This window comes from Anser anser (genome assembly GCF_964211835.1).
Source record: "Anser anser genome assembly, chromosome: 2".
Lineage (NCBI taxonomy): Eukaryota > Metazoa > Chordata > Aves > Anseriformes > Anatidae > Anser > Anser anser.
The window spans coordinates 126,717,409-126,733,560 of NC_139721.1; the positions used below are offsets into that span (position 1 = coordinate 126,717,409).

General features: G+C 39.6%; 1 protein-coding gene across 1 annotated transcript in view; it reads left to right on the top strand.

Moving 5' to 3' along the window:
* The window catches only part of JAZF1 (JAZF zinc finger 1), a 190,249-nt gene that overhangs the window by 91,068 nt on the left and 83,029 nt on the right, over nucleotides 1-16,152 (top strand). Inside the window, exon 2 of the mRNA XM_083823213.1 lies at nucleotides 10,780-10,852. Coding sequence (XP_083679339.1) covers nucleotides 10,780-10,852 — 73 coding nt within the window. The remainder of the gene's footprint in view (nucleotides 1-10,779; nucleotides 10,853-16,152) is intronic.

A 16,152-nucleotide genomic window follows, 5' to 3' on the forward strand; every position in this document is an offset into this window, starting at 1 on the left:
TCTTGATTCCTGGTAAAGATGAAGAGGTTTAATTTGTGAAATACTAGCTGCCGTGCCTGTAGTGGTTGATTTTAGTGTTTCCAGACAAAATTAAAAGTGGCCTGTTTTCAATGACACTTGAAAATTTAGTGCTATGTTGATAGTCTGAAATGAAGATCTTCTGACATTGCAGATGAAATATGTGCCACTGAAGTTCAGTTGTGGTTTAGTTGGCCATGGAGTTGGGATATAATTATATTATTTTAACTCCTGGAGATCATTACTACTTTGGGAAATAAAACCCCCAAGCATCAGAACTGTCAAGATATATATTTTGAACTTTTATTTAAAGTAATACTAGGTTTTATTTATTTTGGAATGCTTAGCCAGGTTTTCATTATTAAAACTAGACTAGAACAAGACTTTGAGTATTAAAGTAATAATATTAAAAAGGCAAAACACAAACCTATAAATTTTCAAATTTTTTTTAATAGGAAAACTAGCTGTTTTGAAATAATTGCTTGCTTTATGCAAAACTGTTTATCTTAGAATATGGATTTAAGCATGTACTTACCTTACAGTCTGGATTTGAGAAGGCATGGGGTTCTAGTTGGTTTTCTGTAAAGATTGCTCCGTTACTAGTAGTCACCAGGTTTTGCCCAAAAAGGCCAAACTTCCCAATGGATTTGCCCAAGCCAGAGCCTGGTTCTCATAGAAACCTTCTACACTCAACCCTAAATCAATCCAATGCCAATTCCAAAAATTATTTCCTTACAGTTTTGGCAAAATGCTGACCACAAGATAAATGTTCCTCCTTTCTCTTTTTTGTTCCAAATGTAATGGGAAATGATGCAGAGGATCTTAGAGAGTGGAGAAATGTGCAAATTTTGGAAATGGGGTTTTTTTTGCCTGAGTACTTAGAAAATTCATGTCCAGGGCTGTCTCTGTGTTGGAGAACAACCTCCTGCCTTTTTCTCCCTTTCTCTCCAGGCTGTCAGCGCAAGGAATGAAAAATGCTTTCCCTGACCAGCAACTCCATACCCGCTTGCCCCTGGGGCGGTCACAGCTATGCTGGCAGCATGTTTTTATTGGCCTCGTGTGTCGTTTGGGGAGGTGATACAACTATGTCAACAGGAGAAGGCCTTTTGAGGTACTCTTGCTGTGTCCCCCGTCAGAGGGCTCTGCCAACATAGCTGTGCTCTTACAGCTGGTGCAGAGGGCAGGGAGCGTGGCCAGGACCTACAGCACGATTAACAAGAGCATCGTGTTGATGTGTGTATATGGTGGGGGGTGCTATATGTCATGAAGCTGGCTTTGTCAGTTTCAGAATAGAATAATATCCCTAAGTCACAGATTTTTTTTGATTTCTTTTTTACTTTAGATTTGGGTGAAGTAAAGGTGAGTGCCTTTCCACAGTATGTGTATTCCTAAAACTCTCAGACAAAAAAAAAAACAACTGATCACAGAGTGGAGGGGGAAGAAAAAAGTTCATTTCATTATTGAAATGTGGTCATTTAGGGAATGCTAACGTTACATGTTATGTCCTGTGTGCTTACTTGACTGTTAAGTGAGAATGGACCCTTTATTTTATCACTCTTCAGTGGCACCTCCTGAGATTATGTGACTTGAATTAAATGCTGGGAAATTTAGTGAAAATGGCATTCTAATTTTTCTCTATTTCAAGCTTCATTACTTATATTTGCACTTAGAAGTTGCAAGCAAGATGTTAACATTTAAAATGCTTAAAAATGGAATACGTCTCACAATTTAAACAGGAAAATAAAGTAGCAGCAGACTCATGTTCTTTTCCTTCTCTGAGGGATCTTTCCAGCAATTTGCTAGTCTTCTATTGATTTGATTAATGAATATTTTACCTATTAAAAATAACCATTGCTTATTGCATTTGGTTGCTGCGATAATTATATGTTTCAAATAAAATCTAATTAACATAAGTGGAAAAGCATCACAGCACATGAAGTGTGCTCGCAGTTCACTACGTCTGAAAGATCATGAGACGCCTTTTTGACATCTGTGGCTCTGCAGCTAGTTACCAGCAATTACTTTCCATTCGGATAGAAATCAAGTATTTGATTTACAGCATTGCTCTTTATAATCTGAGACATGAGCTACTGAGAATATTATGAGGATGCTGTAATCACAGTGCACGGTAATGCTCTTCTAAATAATTACGGCTGTACCCTCCTACACGGGTCCCTGCTTTGTAGTTGCTGCTGGAGTTTTGGGTAGGTTTTTGGGGGAGGGTACGCTAGGGAGATGGGTTAAAAATTGGTTGGTCAAGCGCCATTCATTCTGTCAAAGGCAGGCTGAAGTAGGTGGCAGCCAGTTGTTCAGCTGTTCTTGAGATCTGGGCTGTATCTCTAATTGGGGCCCCTTCTAATGGGACCAGGAGAAGCCACCACTTGAATTTACCTGTTGAAGACGATGCTGGTTGTGCTCCCCTGCCAGAGAGAGCGGGCTGGGGAAAGGGATGAGGATGCAGGGTGGCATGCAGAGAGTACACGTGGTGTTCCTCACAGGATGCACATGGCCCTCGAGCTTCCCGCTGAGAACACTTAGAGCATATGCTACTTTGTTTTCTCTTTTAAATAAAGAATTTCACAAATTCTGTACTTGGTTTACAGTGCTGTAAATTGGTGAGAAGCAAGAGACTAACTGTGGGCAACCCCAAGAAGTTCTGATCAACCAGATCGTTCCGCTGAGAAGTGAAGGAACAGACAAATTTCTTGGGTCTGGCCATTACCTCGTAGTTATTCTAGCACGTTTGATACTGCCCGACCTTCATTAATGCAAATTATTTTGGGGATAGAAGAATGGAAAATTCTTTTAATTTCTGGCAGGGAAAAACTCGTCGTAAGACAGTAGATTGTCAGTAACAAGGACCACAAGAGTAGCCAAGTAGTATATTTTCAAATAAACAAATGAAGACATGGCTTATAACTGATCAAGTGTTTGGATTGGGAACTTCTGCCCTGTTCTTAGTTCTGTTGTGTTATTTATATATAATCTGTGGCACTGGAAAGTTATGCACACTCTCATTTTTCACTTTAATTGCCTTTTTGAAGGCAGCATGACAGAATCAAAGGTTGACTTCAGCAGCCAAGGAGTGCTGTGGTTGCTTACTAGTGTAATAATTAACTTAATTGCAGGAATTTGAAAATCTTAAAGAATTGGGATCCACAATTGGATTCTGTACATTCTTTTTATTTTCCATTTTCTGTATTTGAAATATATTTTTCTCGTACACAGTTAGATCACAAGTGTATATATATATTAAAATTAAATACTTTTCGGAAGATTTGCAAATCCGTGTGTTGTTTACATTTATTTCACTATTTGTTTTTTAAATTAATAACTAATGTCAAATGATCTTCTCTGTTGTGTTACTGTTTTAAACCTGTAATCCTTTTAATATAATTATGCATTAAATTAGTACATTTGAAGCTGTAATCAGAACCCAGTTTGGCTGGACTGTGGGAGGTACAGGATAGCTGTTGCTTCTGAGAACTCACAGTCTGAATTCAGTAGTAGCAGCATGCAAGGATGAAGTGGTGTTGCTCAATAATAGTGTTATATAAAAATGTTCTACTGTTCTGTTTGCTGTAAGAGTAAAGTAGAGACTTGTTTCTGTATAGTTTATCTAAAACAACATGTATTATTTTAACACCCAGTAAGAAACCATATTCTCATGCTACAGAGCTCTGAGTTCTTGTGTCTGTAAAAAGGAGTTTCAGATGTGCTAAATTGCAGCAGTGAATTGATGCTCTTTGTTTTGGTTGTCTTGGAGTTTACAGTGCTTTAATTTTCAGCAGACTGCTTTTGAACTTTTGTCCCCCTTTTTTTGGATGGTCCCTCTTGCAGTGACACCCTGTGACTGAGCCTCATGGCTTCTGCAGTGCTAACATAAGTGAAGGGGAAATGCTGGAGTGACGTCCCTGGGATTGGGTGCTTTTCCTAAGAAGAGACTTCTGTTTTTTACTTTCCTGAGGCTTCCTTCATTTAAATAAGTCTTCTGTTTGGTATTTCTTTTTGATAACCACTTGCCTACATCTGAAATAAGGAATCTGCCACTTTTAAGATTTACACTGTCTTGTGCTTGCAAGGCCTTAGAAAAGGGCTGTGTTAGATCACCTACTGTATTGCTTGTGCCTACACTGGACACTGTGCTTTGATCTGAACTTCCATTCATATTTCGGAGGCCTGTGACTGTCAGTTTTCTTTTCCATGGCTTCATGAACTTAAGAGCAATTTGAAAGGGGAAACAAACTGTTGGCAGCTGAGAAAGGTTGGCAAGTCTTGAGTAGCCCAAATAGGGAGACTTATGTGCTTTAGAAAAAAAAAAAAAAGTATGGAGTCTCCAGTATTCATTGAAAATGTGAAAGTTGAAATAAGTAAAATATAGTGTTTTTGTGTTTGAACTTGCCTGAATGTACCTTTCTTAGTCATCTATTTAATGATAGCTTATCTGGAAGTGTGGAAGTATTTAGCATCTAATCCGTTTTACACATTTTGGTGAGTCCATCTGTCATTTGGCACCCTGATCTTGGAAAGAAGTTAAACTTGTTAATATTATATATATATATATCTCAAAGGTGTTCTTGAAGTCAGGGGGGTTTAAAACTCTTGCAGACTCATGATATTTATCTCCAGTCTTCTGTTCCTGAGATGTAGAGCATTACCTGCTGAGACACACATTGCTTCCCTTTTAGAGATGATGGGAAATGAAAAAGTATTGCATGGAGCAAAAATGTACAGCAGTTCCTGCTGGATTATGAGTGTAGCCCTTAACTGAACAAACTCTGAATGCATGTGTCATAGGCTGAAAAGTTGAATATATATTTTTGTCTATAAAGATACTATCAGGGGACCATGTTGATACCTGTGAAATCATAGTTGTCTGTGATCCCGCTCTTCAAATTCATAAGGCCTGAATAGCACTGTATCTGTAATTGAAACTGTGAAATTCCTAGTGGCTTCCTTGCAGTGGAAGTTTGGGATTGGGAACAGTTTCCAGTAACACTGAATTTGTCTGTTTCTGGCTTTTTAAGCTATGCCCACGTAAGAACAATTGTGGACTTTGGAGGAAGCCAACAGAAATGTTTGCCTTGGCATCATTAGTGAAGGGAGCTAGTTTTAAGGGAAGTGTAGGTTTTAATTAATTAGCTGAGCAGGCTTGTATCAGCCAGTTTTTAAGGCCAAGTGAAATACAAGACAGACACTCCGCGAACCCAGTGGTGGGCGCGTGGGGTGTGTGTAGGACTGCTCTAGCAGGCAAGTTGTGAGTCTGGAGAACCTCTGCGTTTGCTCTTCGCTCCAGCACATACGTGCGCCGATCTCATACAAAAAGGTGAGATTATCGTAAACATCTCCAAGTGACTTGGGAGATGGATCATACTTCAAGTCCATGGTCCTTTTAAATATGAGTTGTAGTGTTTTCAAAAATCCTTTGTAGGGCCGTTATTTTCCTAACATTTGTGGTGTTTTGTTGCTCTTTTTGAGATGAAACAGGGAGAAATAATAACTTTGGGCTGACAAGGGGAGTTTTATCTTGTTGCTTTTGTTGCAGCTATCTGGCTGAAGTAATGACACAGCAATTTTTTCAAACCTACATCTTTTGAAGATATGGATTCATCTTTTTTTTTCCCCCAGAAATGTTGTTTCTACAGTGTCAGTAAAATCTGTTGGAGGATTACGGCTGCCAAAACATATTGAAAGTCTGGTCACTTCATTTGTATGTGAACAGGGATTCAGATGTCCTCCTTCAGGTCAGGTACCTGGATTCTTATCAGGATTGACGTCAGCTTCTGTCCGTTCGTTCAGTGGTAGCACAATGAGGTAGAAGCAGCACTGGACACTTCATATTTAAGATGTGGAAGAGTAGTTTAAATTTTACGTCCTTTAAGTCACTATTGTTTCTTCTGAGACCAGCTTTGCCACTTTGCAGTTTTCCTAGTCACTACAAAAGAAGAATGCTTGCAGTTGTCAAATAATGCTACTGAAATTTGTTAGCCTTTCTCTGTGTGTGTTATAGGTGAAAGGTGATTTTTCACAGTTACTTAATTGCAAGAACTTTATTAAAATTCTCACCTGAAGTTGCTTTTGACAAATTTCTTGTACAGAGGTAGGGCACAACTCATTGCTCTGTTTTATAGCTAAGATGTGGCATGTATTTTGTGCATGAATACTCACATAGAACAAAGTTCTGCATCTGATGAAGACTGTACTTGAACAGGATGGGTATACTTTTCTATTATTTGCTCTATTTCAAATACTTTGCCAGGCTAGGATTTTGCAACGTTTTCAAGCTGAGAGCTATTTCTGCATAGAGTGAGGTGATTTAGTAATGGTAGCTTGGTTCAGCAGTCAGTGATTCATTTTGTTAGCACATGCTCTGCAGAAAATGCCTGGCTTCCATTGAGCAGTTTAAAGGAGGTGCAGTGCAATTTATGGTCTTAGCCTTAATTATGTATTCATGCTACTTGTCTGGTTGCCCAGTGTGGAGCACTTTGTGGATCTGAGAAATTGAAAGTGTCTAATCCCTGATTACTTGAGCAACTGTATCTCTTGTGGGTGTTGGCACCCACACTTCTGTCTTTTAATAGTGAGATGGGGAAGCCCAAAACAAAAAAAAAAAAAAAAAAAAAAAAAAACCCAAATTGTATTTTTATAACACTTCCTTAGAGAAAAAAAACAAGGTTTCCAACATCTAACACCATAGTAAAATAAGAGACCATAAGTTTAAAAATAAATAAATCAAAAAACCAAAAACATTCTGAGCATTACAGAAAGTACGTAGTGCTTTCTGTCCTCCCATTGTGAAATGGAATCAGTGGAACGTAATGCTTATGAGAAGAGACAAGTAATGAAGGCAGCTAATGGACAGCGGGTGGCAATTTGTTCTGCTAGATTTAAAGCAATACAGCAAAAATAATGCAGCAGTGAGGCTTCAGTATCCTGTGTCAGTTCAAGAAGCCAGAGTAACCAGTTAAAGCCAGCTGTTGATCAGTCCCTTCAAAACAAAATCTGTGGTTGTTTTTGTGCGTGCTGTCTGGATGTTTTTCTTTCTGTATAAGAAAGGGAGCTCAGATCAGTCCATGGTTGTACTGCATAAATACTTTTCAAGAAAGAGATTCGTCATCAGTGAGTGTTTAATCCATTATAGGTGTCTGTTTGGAAACTATTTAGGCTACTTTTGGCTGCCTTGACCAGCCTATGCGTGCTTGAGGAAACATTGACCAAACATTTTTACACTATGCAGGGCCATTTTGTGAACAGCAGGGAGGCTAGTGAGAGGGCAGTATGGGGAAACCATTTTGTATGTGCATTGTATAGGTGTTAAGTCCTGGGGCACAAGGCGAACAGGCAGCTATACACGTCTCTGTGCAGGTTTTTGACTTGTTCACACAGCTGGGGGTTTTGAGGGGAAGGATGGCGGACAGCCTGTGATGGCCTCCTCAGCAAGGGCCGAGATGGTGGCAGGGGAGGAAGGAGGAGCAGCGGGAAGCGGGCTGTGTGAAGGAAGGGGCAGGGGAGGGGAAAGGCAGAGGGGGAGGAGGAGCATGGTGAGGCAGGAAGCAGCGAACTGGTGATACTTCGTGGCAGTGACTGAAAAGCTGGCTGTGGTGGAAGCTGCTGCAGGCAGGAGACATGGGTGCTCTGAGGGCAGCCAAAGAGACAAGCCGGCCAAGCAGTGTGTGTCAGATGGCATCTCCTGAGAGATGGGGTTCCTCTGCACAGGTGTCGACTAGCAAATAATGTGCTTCACTAGCAAGCTCCATCAAAAGTTATGGGATTTTTGATTTTCGTCGTTGTTTTTCCGTCTTCAGCAAGCATTATGGTGGGCTGCTGGCAGGCAGATGAAGTGTGGAGGGCTCTTCATCGGAGCTTTCCCTTGTTCTCTCCCACAGATAGGAGCAACACTGATGTAAACCAACCCTAATTTTGCCTACTTCAGTCGCAAAAACTGTTGTTTATAGGTGGAGGTTAATCCCACTTAAGAACTGGATTAGCGAAGATGTAGTCATTTAACCACAGAGGCCTAAATGCGGGCTGAGGCGGTGTTCAGGCAGTCCTGGCAGGGATTAGGGCTCTGCAGACATGCAGTATCGAGACAGTTTCATGGCAGGCCCTGCACCGCAGAGGTGTAAATCTAACAAAGTTCACCGTGACAGCGGTGGTGTGCTCGGCCTGCTAAATGACTGTGTGTTTTGTGGAAACAAAGACAAGGAAAAGATCTTTGTGTGTCCTGTAAACCTCTGTTCCTCAGAGAAGGGAAGGGAATTACAAAGATAAAGGGGAAGATAGCCAATGCTTTGCTGTCTTGAGTTAGTTTAAGGCAGAGCATGGTGTGCTGATAATTGCTGCAGGATTTCCCAAGGTACCACAAAGGCAAGGAAAGTAGGCTGGAGTTGGTGGCTGTGCTGGTACTTGGGCTTTTATCCCTCTCTGACCTTCCTTGAAGGTGTTTATCTCTTTATGGACATGCTGATAAGGCATGCTAGGAAATCCTGGGGTATGAGCTTTGTAGGAACTGAAATGTGGGAAGAAAGATTAGCATTGTTCAGGAAGAAACCAAATGAGGTTTAATAAGAGCAAGTGTAGAGTCCTGCACCTGGGAAGGAACAACCGGACGTATCAGTACAGGCTGGGGGACGACCTGCTGGAGAGGAGCTCTGGGGAGAAGGACCTGGGGGTCCTGGTGGACGACAGGTTGACCATGAGCCAGCAGTGTGCCCTCGTGGCCAAGAGGGCCAGTGGGATCCTGGCATGCATTGAAAGGAGCATGGCCAGCAGGTCAAGGGAGGTGATCCTCCCCCTCTACTCTGCCCTGGTCAGGCCTCACCTGGAGTACTGTGTCCAGTTCTGGGCTCCCTGGTACAAAAAAAGACAGGGATCTCCTGGGAAGAGTCCAGCGGAGGGCCACAGAGACAATACGGGGCCTGGAGCATCTTTCCTGTGAAGAAAGGCTGAAGGACCTGGGTCTGTTCAGCCTGGAGAAAAGAAGACTGAGAGGGGATCTCATCAGTGTGTGTAAATACTTGAGGTGTGGGAGACAGAGGGATTTGGCCAACCTCTTTTCAGTGGTTTATGGGGATAGGACAAGGGGTAATAGCCACAAGATAGAGCACAGGAAGTTCCGCACCAACATGCAAAGGAACTTCTTCACAGTGAGGGTGACGGAGCATTGGAACAGGCTGCCCAGGGAGGTTGTGGAGTCTCCTTCTCTGGAGATATTCAAGGCCCGTCTGGACGCCTACCTGGGCAGCCTGCTCTAGGGAACCTGCTTTGGCAGGGGGGTTGGACCTGATGATCTTTCGAGGTCCCTTCCAACCCCTTCAATTCTGTGATTCTGTGATTGTTCTGAGCTCTAAGAGGGTGAGACATGGAATTCTCTGCACACCGAATAAAGACATCAGCTTCAGGCAGTAGTGCAACTACTGTATTTATTTCAAGCACAGTCTCCATTCATTTCAGTTAAAAATCTTACCAAAGATAGGGTAGCTGAGGCAGATTCCACAACAACTTTTATCAGGTTTTAAAAACAAAACAAAACCCGCAGAACTCACCAGAAGCAACTGATGAGGTCAAACAAATGTGGCTGTCAAGTTAATGAGCTTTCTGAGATCAGCTTTGCTTAAAGTTGCAGCAAGAAGTGAGAGTAGTCCAAAATACAGCGTGACTGCAAGATCTTCTCATGTTTGTCTGTTCTTGGGTGGGTTTTGCTTATTTTTTTCTCCTTCCCCAAACACAAAATAGATGCTTTCTCTGACATAAAAGATAGCAGCAGTGCCATGGACAGCCGTTTAGTAAAAACAGTTTGTGTTCTATATAGTTAAAAAAGCAAAAGTTGAACTGCCGTTGAACAAAAAGTTGAACTGCTTTTAAAGTCATGCATAAAATATGTTGTTAATGAATATGTAGTAATATACACAAGCATGATGCACATTTTCCATTGGGAACTTCTGAAGACTGTTCATAATCAGCTCCTAAAGGTGCATTTCTACTATGTGGGAAATGTTGTATTTGAAGTCTCAATACAATCTAAATTTTTGTATGAGAAAACTACTTAAACTATGGGCATACATAGTTTTGGTTTCAGAATTTTAAACTAGTTTAAGCTATTTCTTTGTCAGAAAAAAAAAAGCAAAACTTAAAAGGGATGATGAAAATAATGATTGAAAACATTCTTTCATTTGAGTGAGAAAGTTGGTAGTCGAGGGATTTGGATTGTGCTTGTTTCAGGGCTTTTGGTGGGCAATGCTCTATTTGGCAAGCATTTTGCTTCGAGTGCGTTTTTATATGACTTCTGATGGAGAGCTTCAAAAATAAGCTGCAGAGAAGGGAGAAAGCAAAACTCAGAGATGCAGAAGAAAAGTCAAGTTCCAGCTGAAGAGATTTAATGGGTCTTGAAACATCTCAAAATGTGTCAACCATATTTAGAAATAACTACATTAAAAAAAAACAAGAAAGCTTGATCCTTTTAACACTGTAAATCATGCAAAGCAATGAAAACTAATATTTATGAGGGAGACTGTGAAAGCTTGTGTGACAGTTGGAAATTACATCACTGTTGATGTTTCAAATTCTTGTGTAAAGTAATGCAATACTGTGTTTATGAATGAACAAATGATTGTGCTGTGCTAAGCATACTGTATATGGATGAACTGGGTTGAGCTATTATATCTCTTGTCTTCACTTCTGTCACTTTGCAGTATGCAGTCTTGTATGTTTCAGAGTAAATACAGAAAAATGAATTCAGTATATCTACTTTTTTAATTCCAGATACAGACCCACGTGTATTAGAGAAACAAGAACTTCAGCAGCCAACATATGTTGCTCTAAGTTATATTAATAGGTAAGTGTGGTTATTTTTCAAGTAGAATTGATCATGGTTTGCATAGTACGTGTGTATACGCACATGCCAAAACGATACACTTATGTGTTCATCTATTTAATTTGTTTTATGTTATAAGACACTGTGATAACACCTGTTCTGCAAAGACAGTTGAATTAAAATTTAACTAAGTTTTTAATCACTTTAATATAGGACATAAGCAGCCCTTTAGCTGCACTGCCTAAATACTTAGGGGATGAGGTTTTAATGTTTTATGCTGAAGCTAAATCTTGTGCAAAACAAGATAATTTCTCTTTGCTTATTTTTGCACTTCCTTGTACTCCATGCAAATGAGCGGAAAAAGTTTGTTTTTTGTTTTTTGTTTTTTTACAATCAACATTTAAATTCAACTGATAATAGTATGACATATGAGTTTTTTTATAGTACTTTGAAAGTTTTTCAGCTACAGTGTATAAAAAAAAAACTTGCTTACCAGATGTATATAACCTAAGACCTGAAAAATTTAAGAAATTTAAACAGCTTTTGAAACATTAATCTAAATAACAGAAAATAGACTTGACTTTTCATTTATTGACTGATGACAGAACTGAAACCTCCAGAATGCAGGAATGGAAGGGCTGTGCGTGTCTTGGGCTGCACTGTGGTAAAGAGCAACCTTGAGAGTAGCTCCTTAGTTTTTTTCTCACTTAAGCCTGTCACAGAATTCAACAGAGGTACCTCAGATTGCTTCTCCTCTGGGAGAAGTGACCCATGCAGCATGCTGCATGGAAGGAAGAGATGGTGAGTTTTTGTGGAGTTGCAGTGTCCCTTTCTCAGCATGTCTTCCAAGTTATCTTTTAATCCTAAATAAGCACTATACATGAAGGGCTATTCCTCATTTAAAAGTCTTTTTTTCCTGTTTTCTGTAAATCAACATGCTGCTATTCTGGGTTTACTTTTCCTTCTTTTATATATTATGTTGTTGTTTGTCATTTGTGGTGGTTTTTTGTTTGTTTGTTTGTTTTTGGTGTTGTTTTTTTTCAATCAGATGTACCGTGGTTAAAAATTGTAGTCAGTTGTCTCTTGGAAATGCATTTTTGGAAAATATTCTGTATGGGATTATTGGTTTTTATCCATGGTGTATGAGTTTCCTTTTATATCTTTGCTATCCTAGTGCATGAGATACAAACTCACAAGCCTGAAAGATTTACCAAGAATTTAAATCAGGATAAACTGAGTTTGTTCGAACTCTCATTGGTCATACATAAAGTAAATTTTTTCATTTTAATTTTACTTTGTGTTAAAAGTGAGGGGAAATAAAGCACACCTTTTACAAAGGAATCCACCATTTGGCTTTGTTTAATATTTGCTATAGAAAAAAGGTGGGGGGGAGGCTGATGTATGAGAGGAAGAAGTGATGTTCACTTCGTGAAGTGACTACATTTTCTCCCCTGTATGATATAGTGTTATGATTACAAATAGCTGGTATTGACATGATTTCCTATTTGGCAAGTGACTGCTGTTCTTCCTGGAGACAGTCCTACCCTTTATACTTTGAAATTAACCGTTACCCTCTTCTACACTTACTTCTGTTGATCTTGTTTAATGTATAAAACTTTTTTTTGCAATATATATTGGTATGTTGTCATGTATGTTGGTATGTTTCCCTTTTTCCATTATATACTTGGGCGTTTTCTCTTGTTGCTTCTGTGGTTATTTTACTTAATGTGAGGGAGCGGAAAGTTTTATTAAAAAAATAGGGAAAAGCTGTTGTATGATCACAGGAAGAGGCACGGGACTTGATTGTCTGATTCAGAATTGGAAACTGCTTTTAAAAATAGCGTGAAAGTGATACCCTGTTTAAATTTCACAATTTTGCTACCCTTTTTAACTGAGTTAGACTGTTTTGCTTACTACGTTTTGCCCACAAACTTTCTTCACCTTTTAATTTTGGAAAGTAATTGTTCAGAATTTGTGTTCTTCTTATACCAAAACCCAACCTTAATTGACTCTTACTTAAACCAGCTGCTATTTAACTGTCTTTTAACTGTCTTTTAATTTTTTCTAAAAGTGCTGTTGTCTTTCATTGAACCACCTGCTCTGTGCAGCTCAAGCTCTTGAGGGAGCAGCAATATCCATTACACTACGAGACATGCCTTTCTATTTCCCGCTACATATGCCAGAGCTGGGTTCTGCTTTGTTGTCCTAGGCTATGAACTCAGATTTTGTAGCCTAATACATGTCATAAACATGTTGCATACTGTTAGATATCAAACACCAGATACTGCTGCACTTTTTTTAAACCCGTGCTTTTATAGCTTCCAAGTGAAACTGAACTTAGCTCGGTTCCTGCTGTGAGTTCCAGGCCTTAAAACAATCTTCCTCTGCAGGTCTGTATATTCAATATGTTCTGTGTGGGCCATACGTTCTCATGGAGCCTGGGAAAACAGGGACTTGAGATTCTCAGGGCCTGTCAAAATTGTATGATAAGATGTATACTTAGTATATGCAGAGGTGGAAAAATGCAGAAGAATGATTAAGTGGGTGTGTGCTATGCTCTGCTCGCTGCCTTATGGCATGGTGGCCATTGTAAGCTAAAACAAAACATAAAGCGGGGTTGTCTGGTTGGATAGCTGGGAGGGTAAAGTATCAGTAAAGCAGACAGCAGAGATGGAAAGGTAGAGGAGACAACCTGAAACATGCTCCTGCATCCATTTACCTTCTACTCCCAGGTTATTTTCTCAGGCACGTTAATATGGCAGTACTGTGCGTGTACTTGAGTTCTGAAACAACCTTCGGATTGCGGATGTCTGTAAGGCTCAGTCTCTTTCTCTGCTGGAGATTTACTGCCACTACAGCCTTCAGTAACTACACACAGATGCAGTTTCCATAGTGTGCGATCCTCATGTAGACAGATAGCGTTCCTTTTCAAACTGGTGGACAAAGTATAAATTATAGGTCATAATGGTTTACTAGCTCTCCATCAAATGCTTGTAATGGTCACTGACTGAATTGCAGCAAGTCTTTTCCTCAAACAAAATTTAACATAGTCGTAATGCAGACCCCAGTACTGATGATTTTCCTATTTACTTTTTATTTTCTTTCTTCAAAGTCAAAATTGAAGTCACTACTATCAAAGCAGATGCAATTAATCTGCCTTCATCCTGTAAATACCAGACTAGTTTGCCTGCAAGTTGTTCAGATGTGCAACTACATGAGTGGGATCCTGGCTGTGATCTGTAGTAGTTGCATACAAGCACTTGGACCTACATCCTCCAGTACTACTTAGAGGTACTTCCTTTGTGTACAGATCAAGACACCTTTATATTTCTCATTGCAGTGAAATAAAGTGATCAGTGACAATAATTAATATTGCTTATGCTATTACCTAGATACAATACTTATAGCATTAAGTTAATTACATTAATCCTAGGTTCTTTTTTAAGAGTAGTTTCCTATTGACGACTGAGATCGTTCAAGGAAGGTTATAATAAAATAGCTTTTAAGCATTGACCCTACAAGCAGTTACAGAATAGTAGGGTGAATGTTCTCAGTGTTGCCTGTGTGCAGGTTGTTGAATGTCTATCAAGTTTATTCTTGTGCACAAATGGGAGGAGTGCAAACAAAGCCTGTGATCAAAACTGAATATCGCTTTTGGGTCAGTAGACCCGAGCACATCTCTGAGCTGGTCCTGAAATTTTTACTCCTCCCTCCAGAATTTATTTTTAACTAGCAAGATTTCACCTCACTGTTGCCATTTTAAATTCCTGTAGGCTCCAAGCTTTTCCCCTCCTTCCCTTTTTCTCTCAATAGTCATCGACTTCTCCAGAACATGTTTCCCCACTCATCTTCCTTAATACTGCTAGGAGTAAAATCAATCATTTCTGTGAACATGTGTTTTTGTGAAAGGAATTAATTGCGTATGAAGTTCTAACCACTGCAAACCATCCCCATGTCATGTCTAGCACACTAATTTTGGTTCTACTGCTATTAATTACAGGATTTAATGTTCACTTGAGAGTTATTTTAAGAAGTGGTAAGTCTTCAGGTATCGGTATATTTAGTATACAGCATTTTACTAATGCAATAACAAGAATGTTTTGGATTTGGAGACACGGCGCTCTGACTACATCCCTGTGGTTTTTTAGCAAAGTATCTAAGCTGTATGATACTGGTCTTTTATTTCTGTCACTGACCTTTACTTTTTTGTTAAGGTATTGTGTTCAGTGCTCAGTAGAAATTTAACAGTCTTTCTTATTCCTTTCTGTGCAGGAGGTTCTCTCCTGCCGTTGATCACTTCCATTCATCTCCATTCTCTGTCCCTGGGGATAGCCTACATTGTGTATTTAGTGGGTTTCCTCAGCCAGTGGGTTCTGTGTATACATTTAGTTATAACAGTAGCCATGCTCTTCAGCAAGTATAGCAATTTGTTAAAGCTACCCAGCAGCATCCTCGGCTCTAGCAGCACATTGAACTCCTTCCTGTAGTTTTGCTCTAACAGATTTTCCTGAGGTAAGCTTCCAGTAGTAGTCAAATAAGAAGCTAATGAAAGACTCTAACCTCTCAGAGGTCCTACCCGATAAGTGTACGTGACACCAAAAAGCTCAGTAGGACACTTTGTCAGTGGCGTTGCTCTTTCTTCTTGCTTCCTCTTTTCTAAGAGGATAGGTATTGTTTGCATACTGTGTGGAAGACCAAGATTCAGTTTCTTCCACTTTGATCCCTTAGGATTGTCTTAATCACAAGACTATTGTCTTGAGGTAGGACATCACTTCTCTTGATGATTTTCCTTTTTTCCTCTTGATTTCTGTGTACCTTCATTTGATTGTCTGTTGGGGCATACATAGCTTGGAATCAAGAAACTACTAAAATCATGAGGCTGGAGAGACGTGCATTTTTTTTTCTTTTTGCCTGCTCCCTTAATGTATTTTTTCTTTTCAGCAAGCATATGCAAAATGGAACCATTCTGAAGTAGTGAGAATCTTCCTCTAAAATAAATACTCACTGCAGCATTCACCTGATAAGCAGGAGGTCAGAATTCAAATCAATTTTTTCAAATTTGGGCCAGAGATTTCAACTTTGAAGGTATATTATTAGTGGTGCCTTGGAGATTTATTCAGGCATGCTATAAGGAAATATATGAGAACCCTTAAAAACTGATTTTTAATCTCAGAATAGTTCATTTGACTTCTTGAATATAAAAGCAAAATGAAAAAGAAAAATAACTAAAAGAAAACAACTCGATCTCTTCAGGTTCTTCCAACCTCTCACATAAACTGTCCTAATTTTCACATCGTGACTCAGAAGAAAAAGGGTAGAGT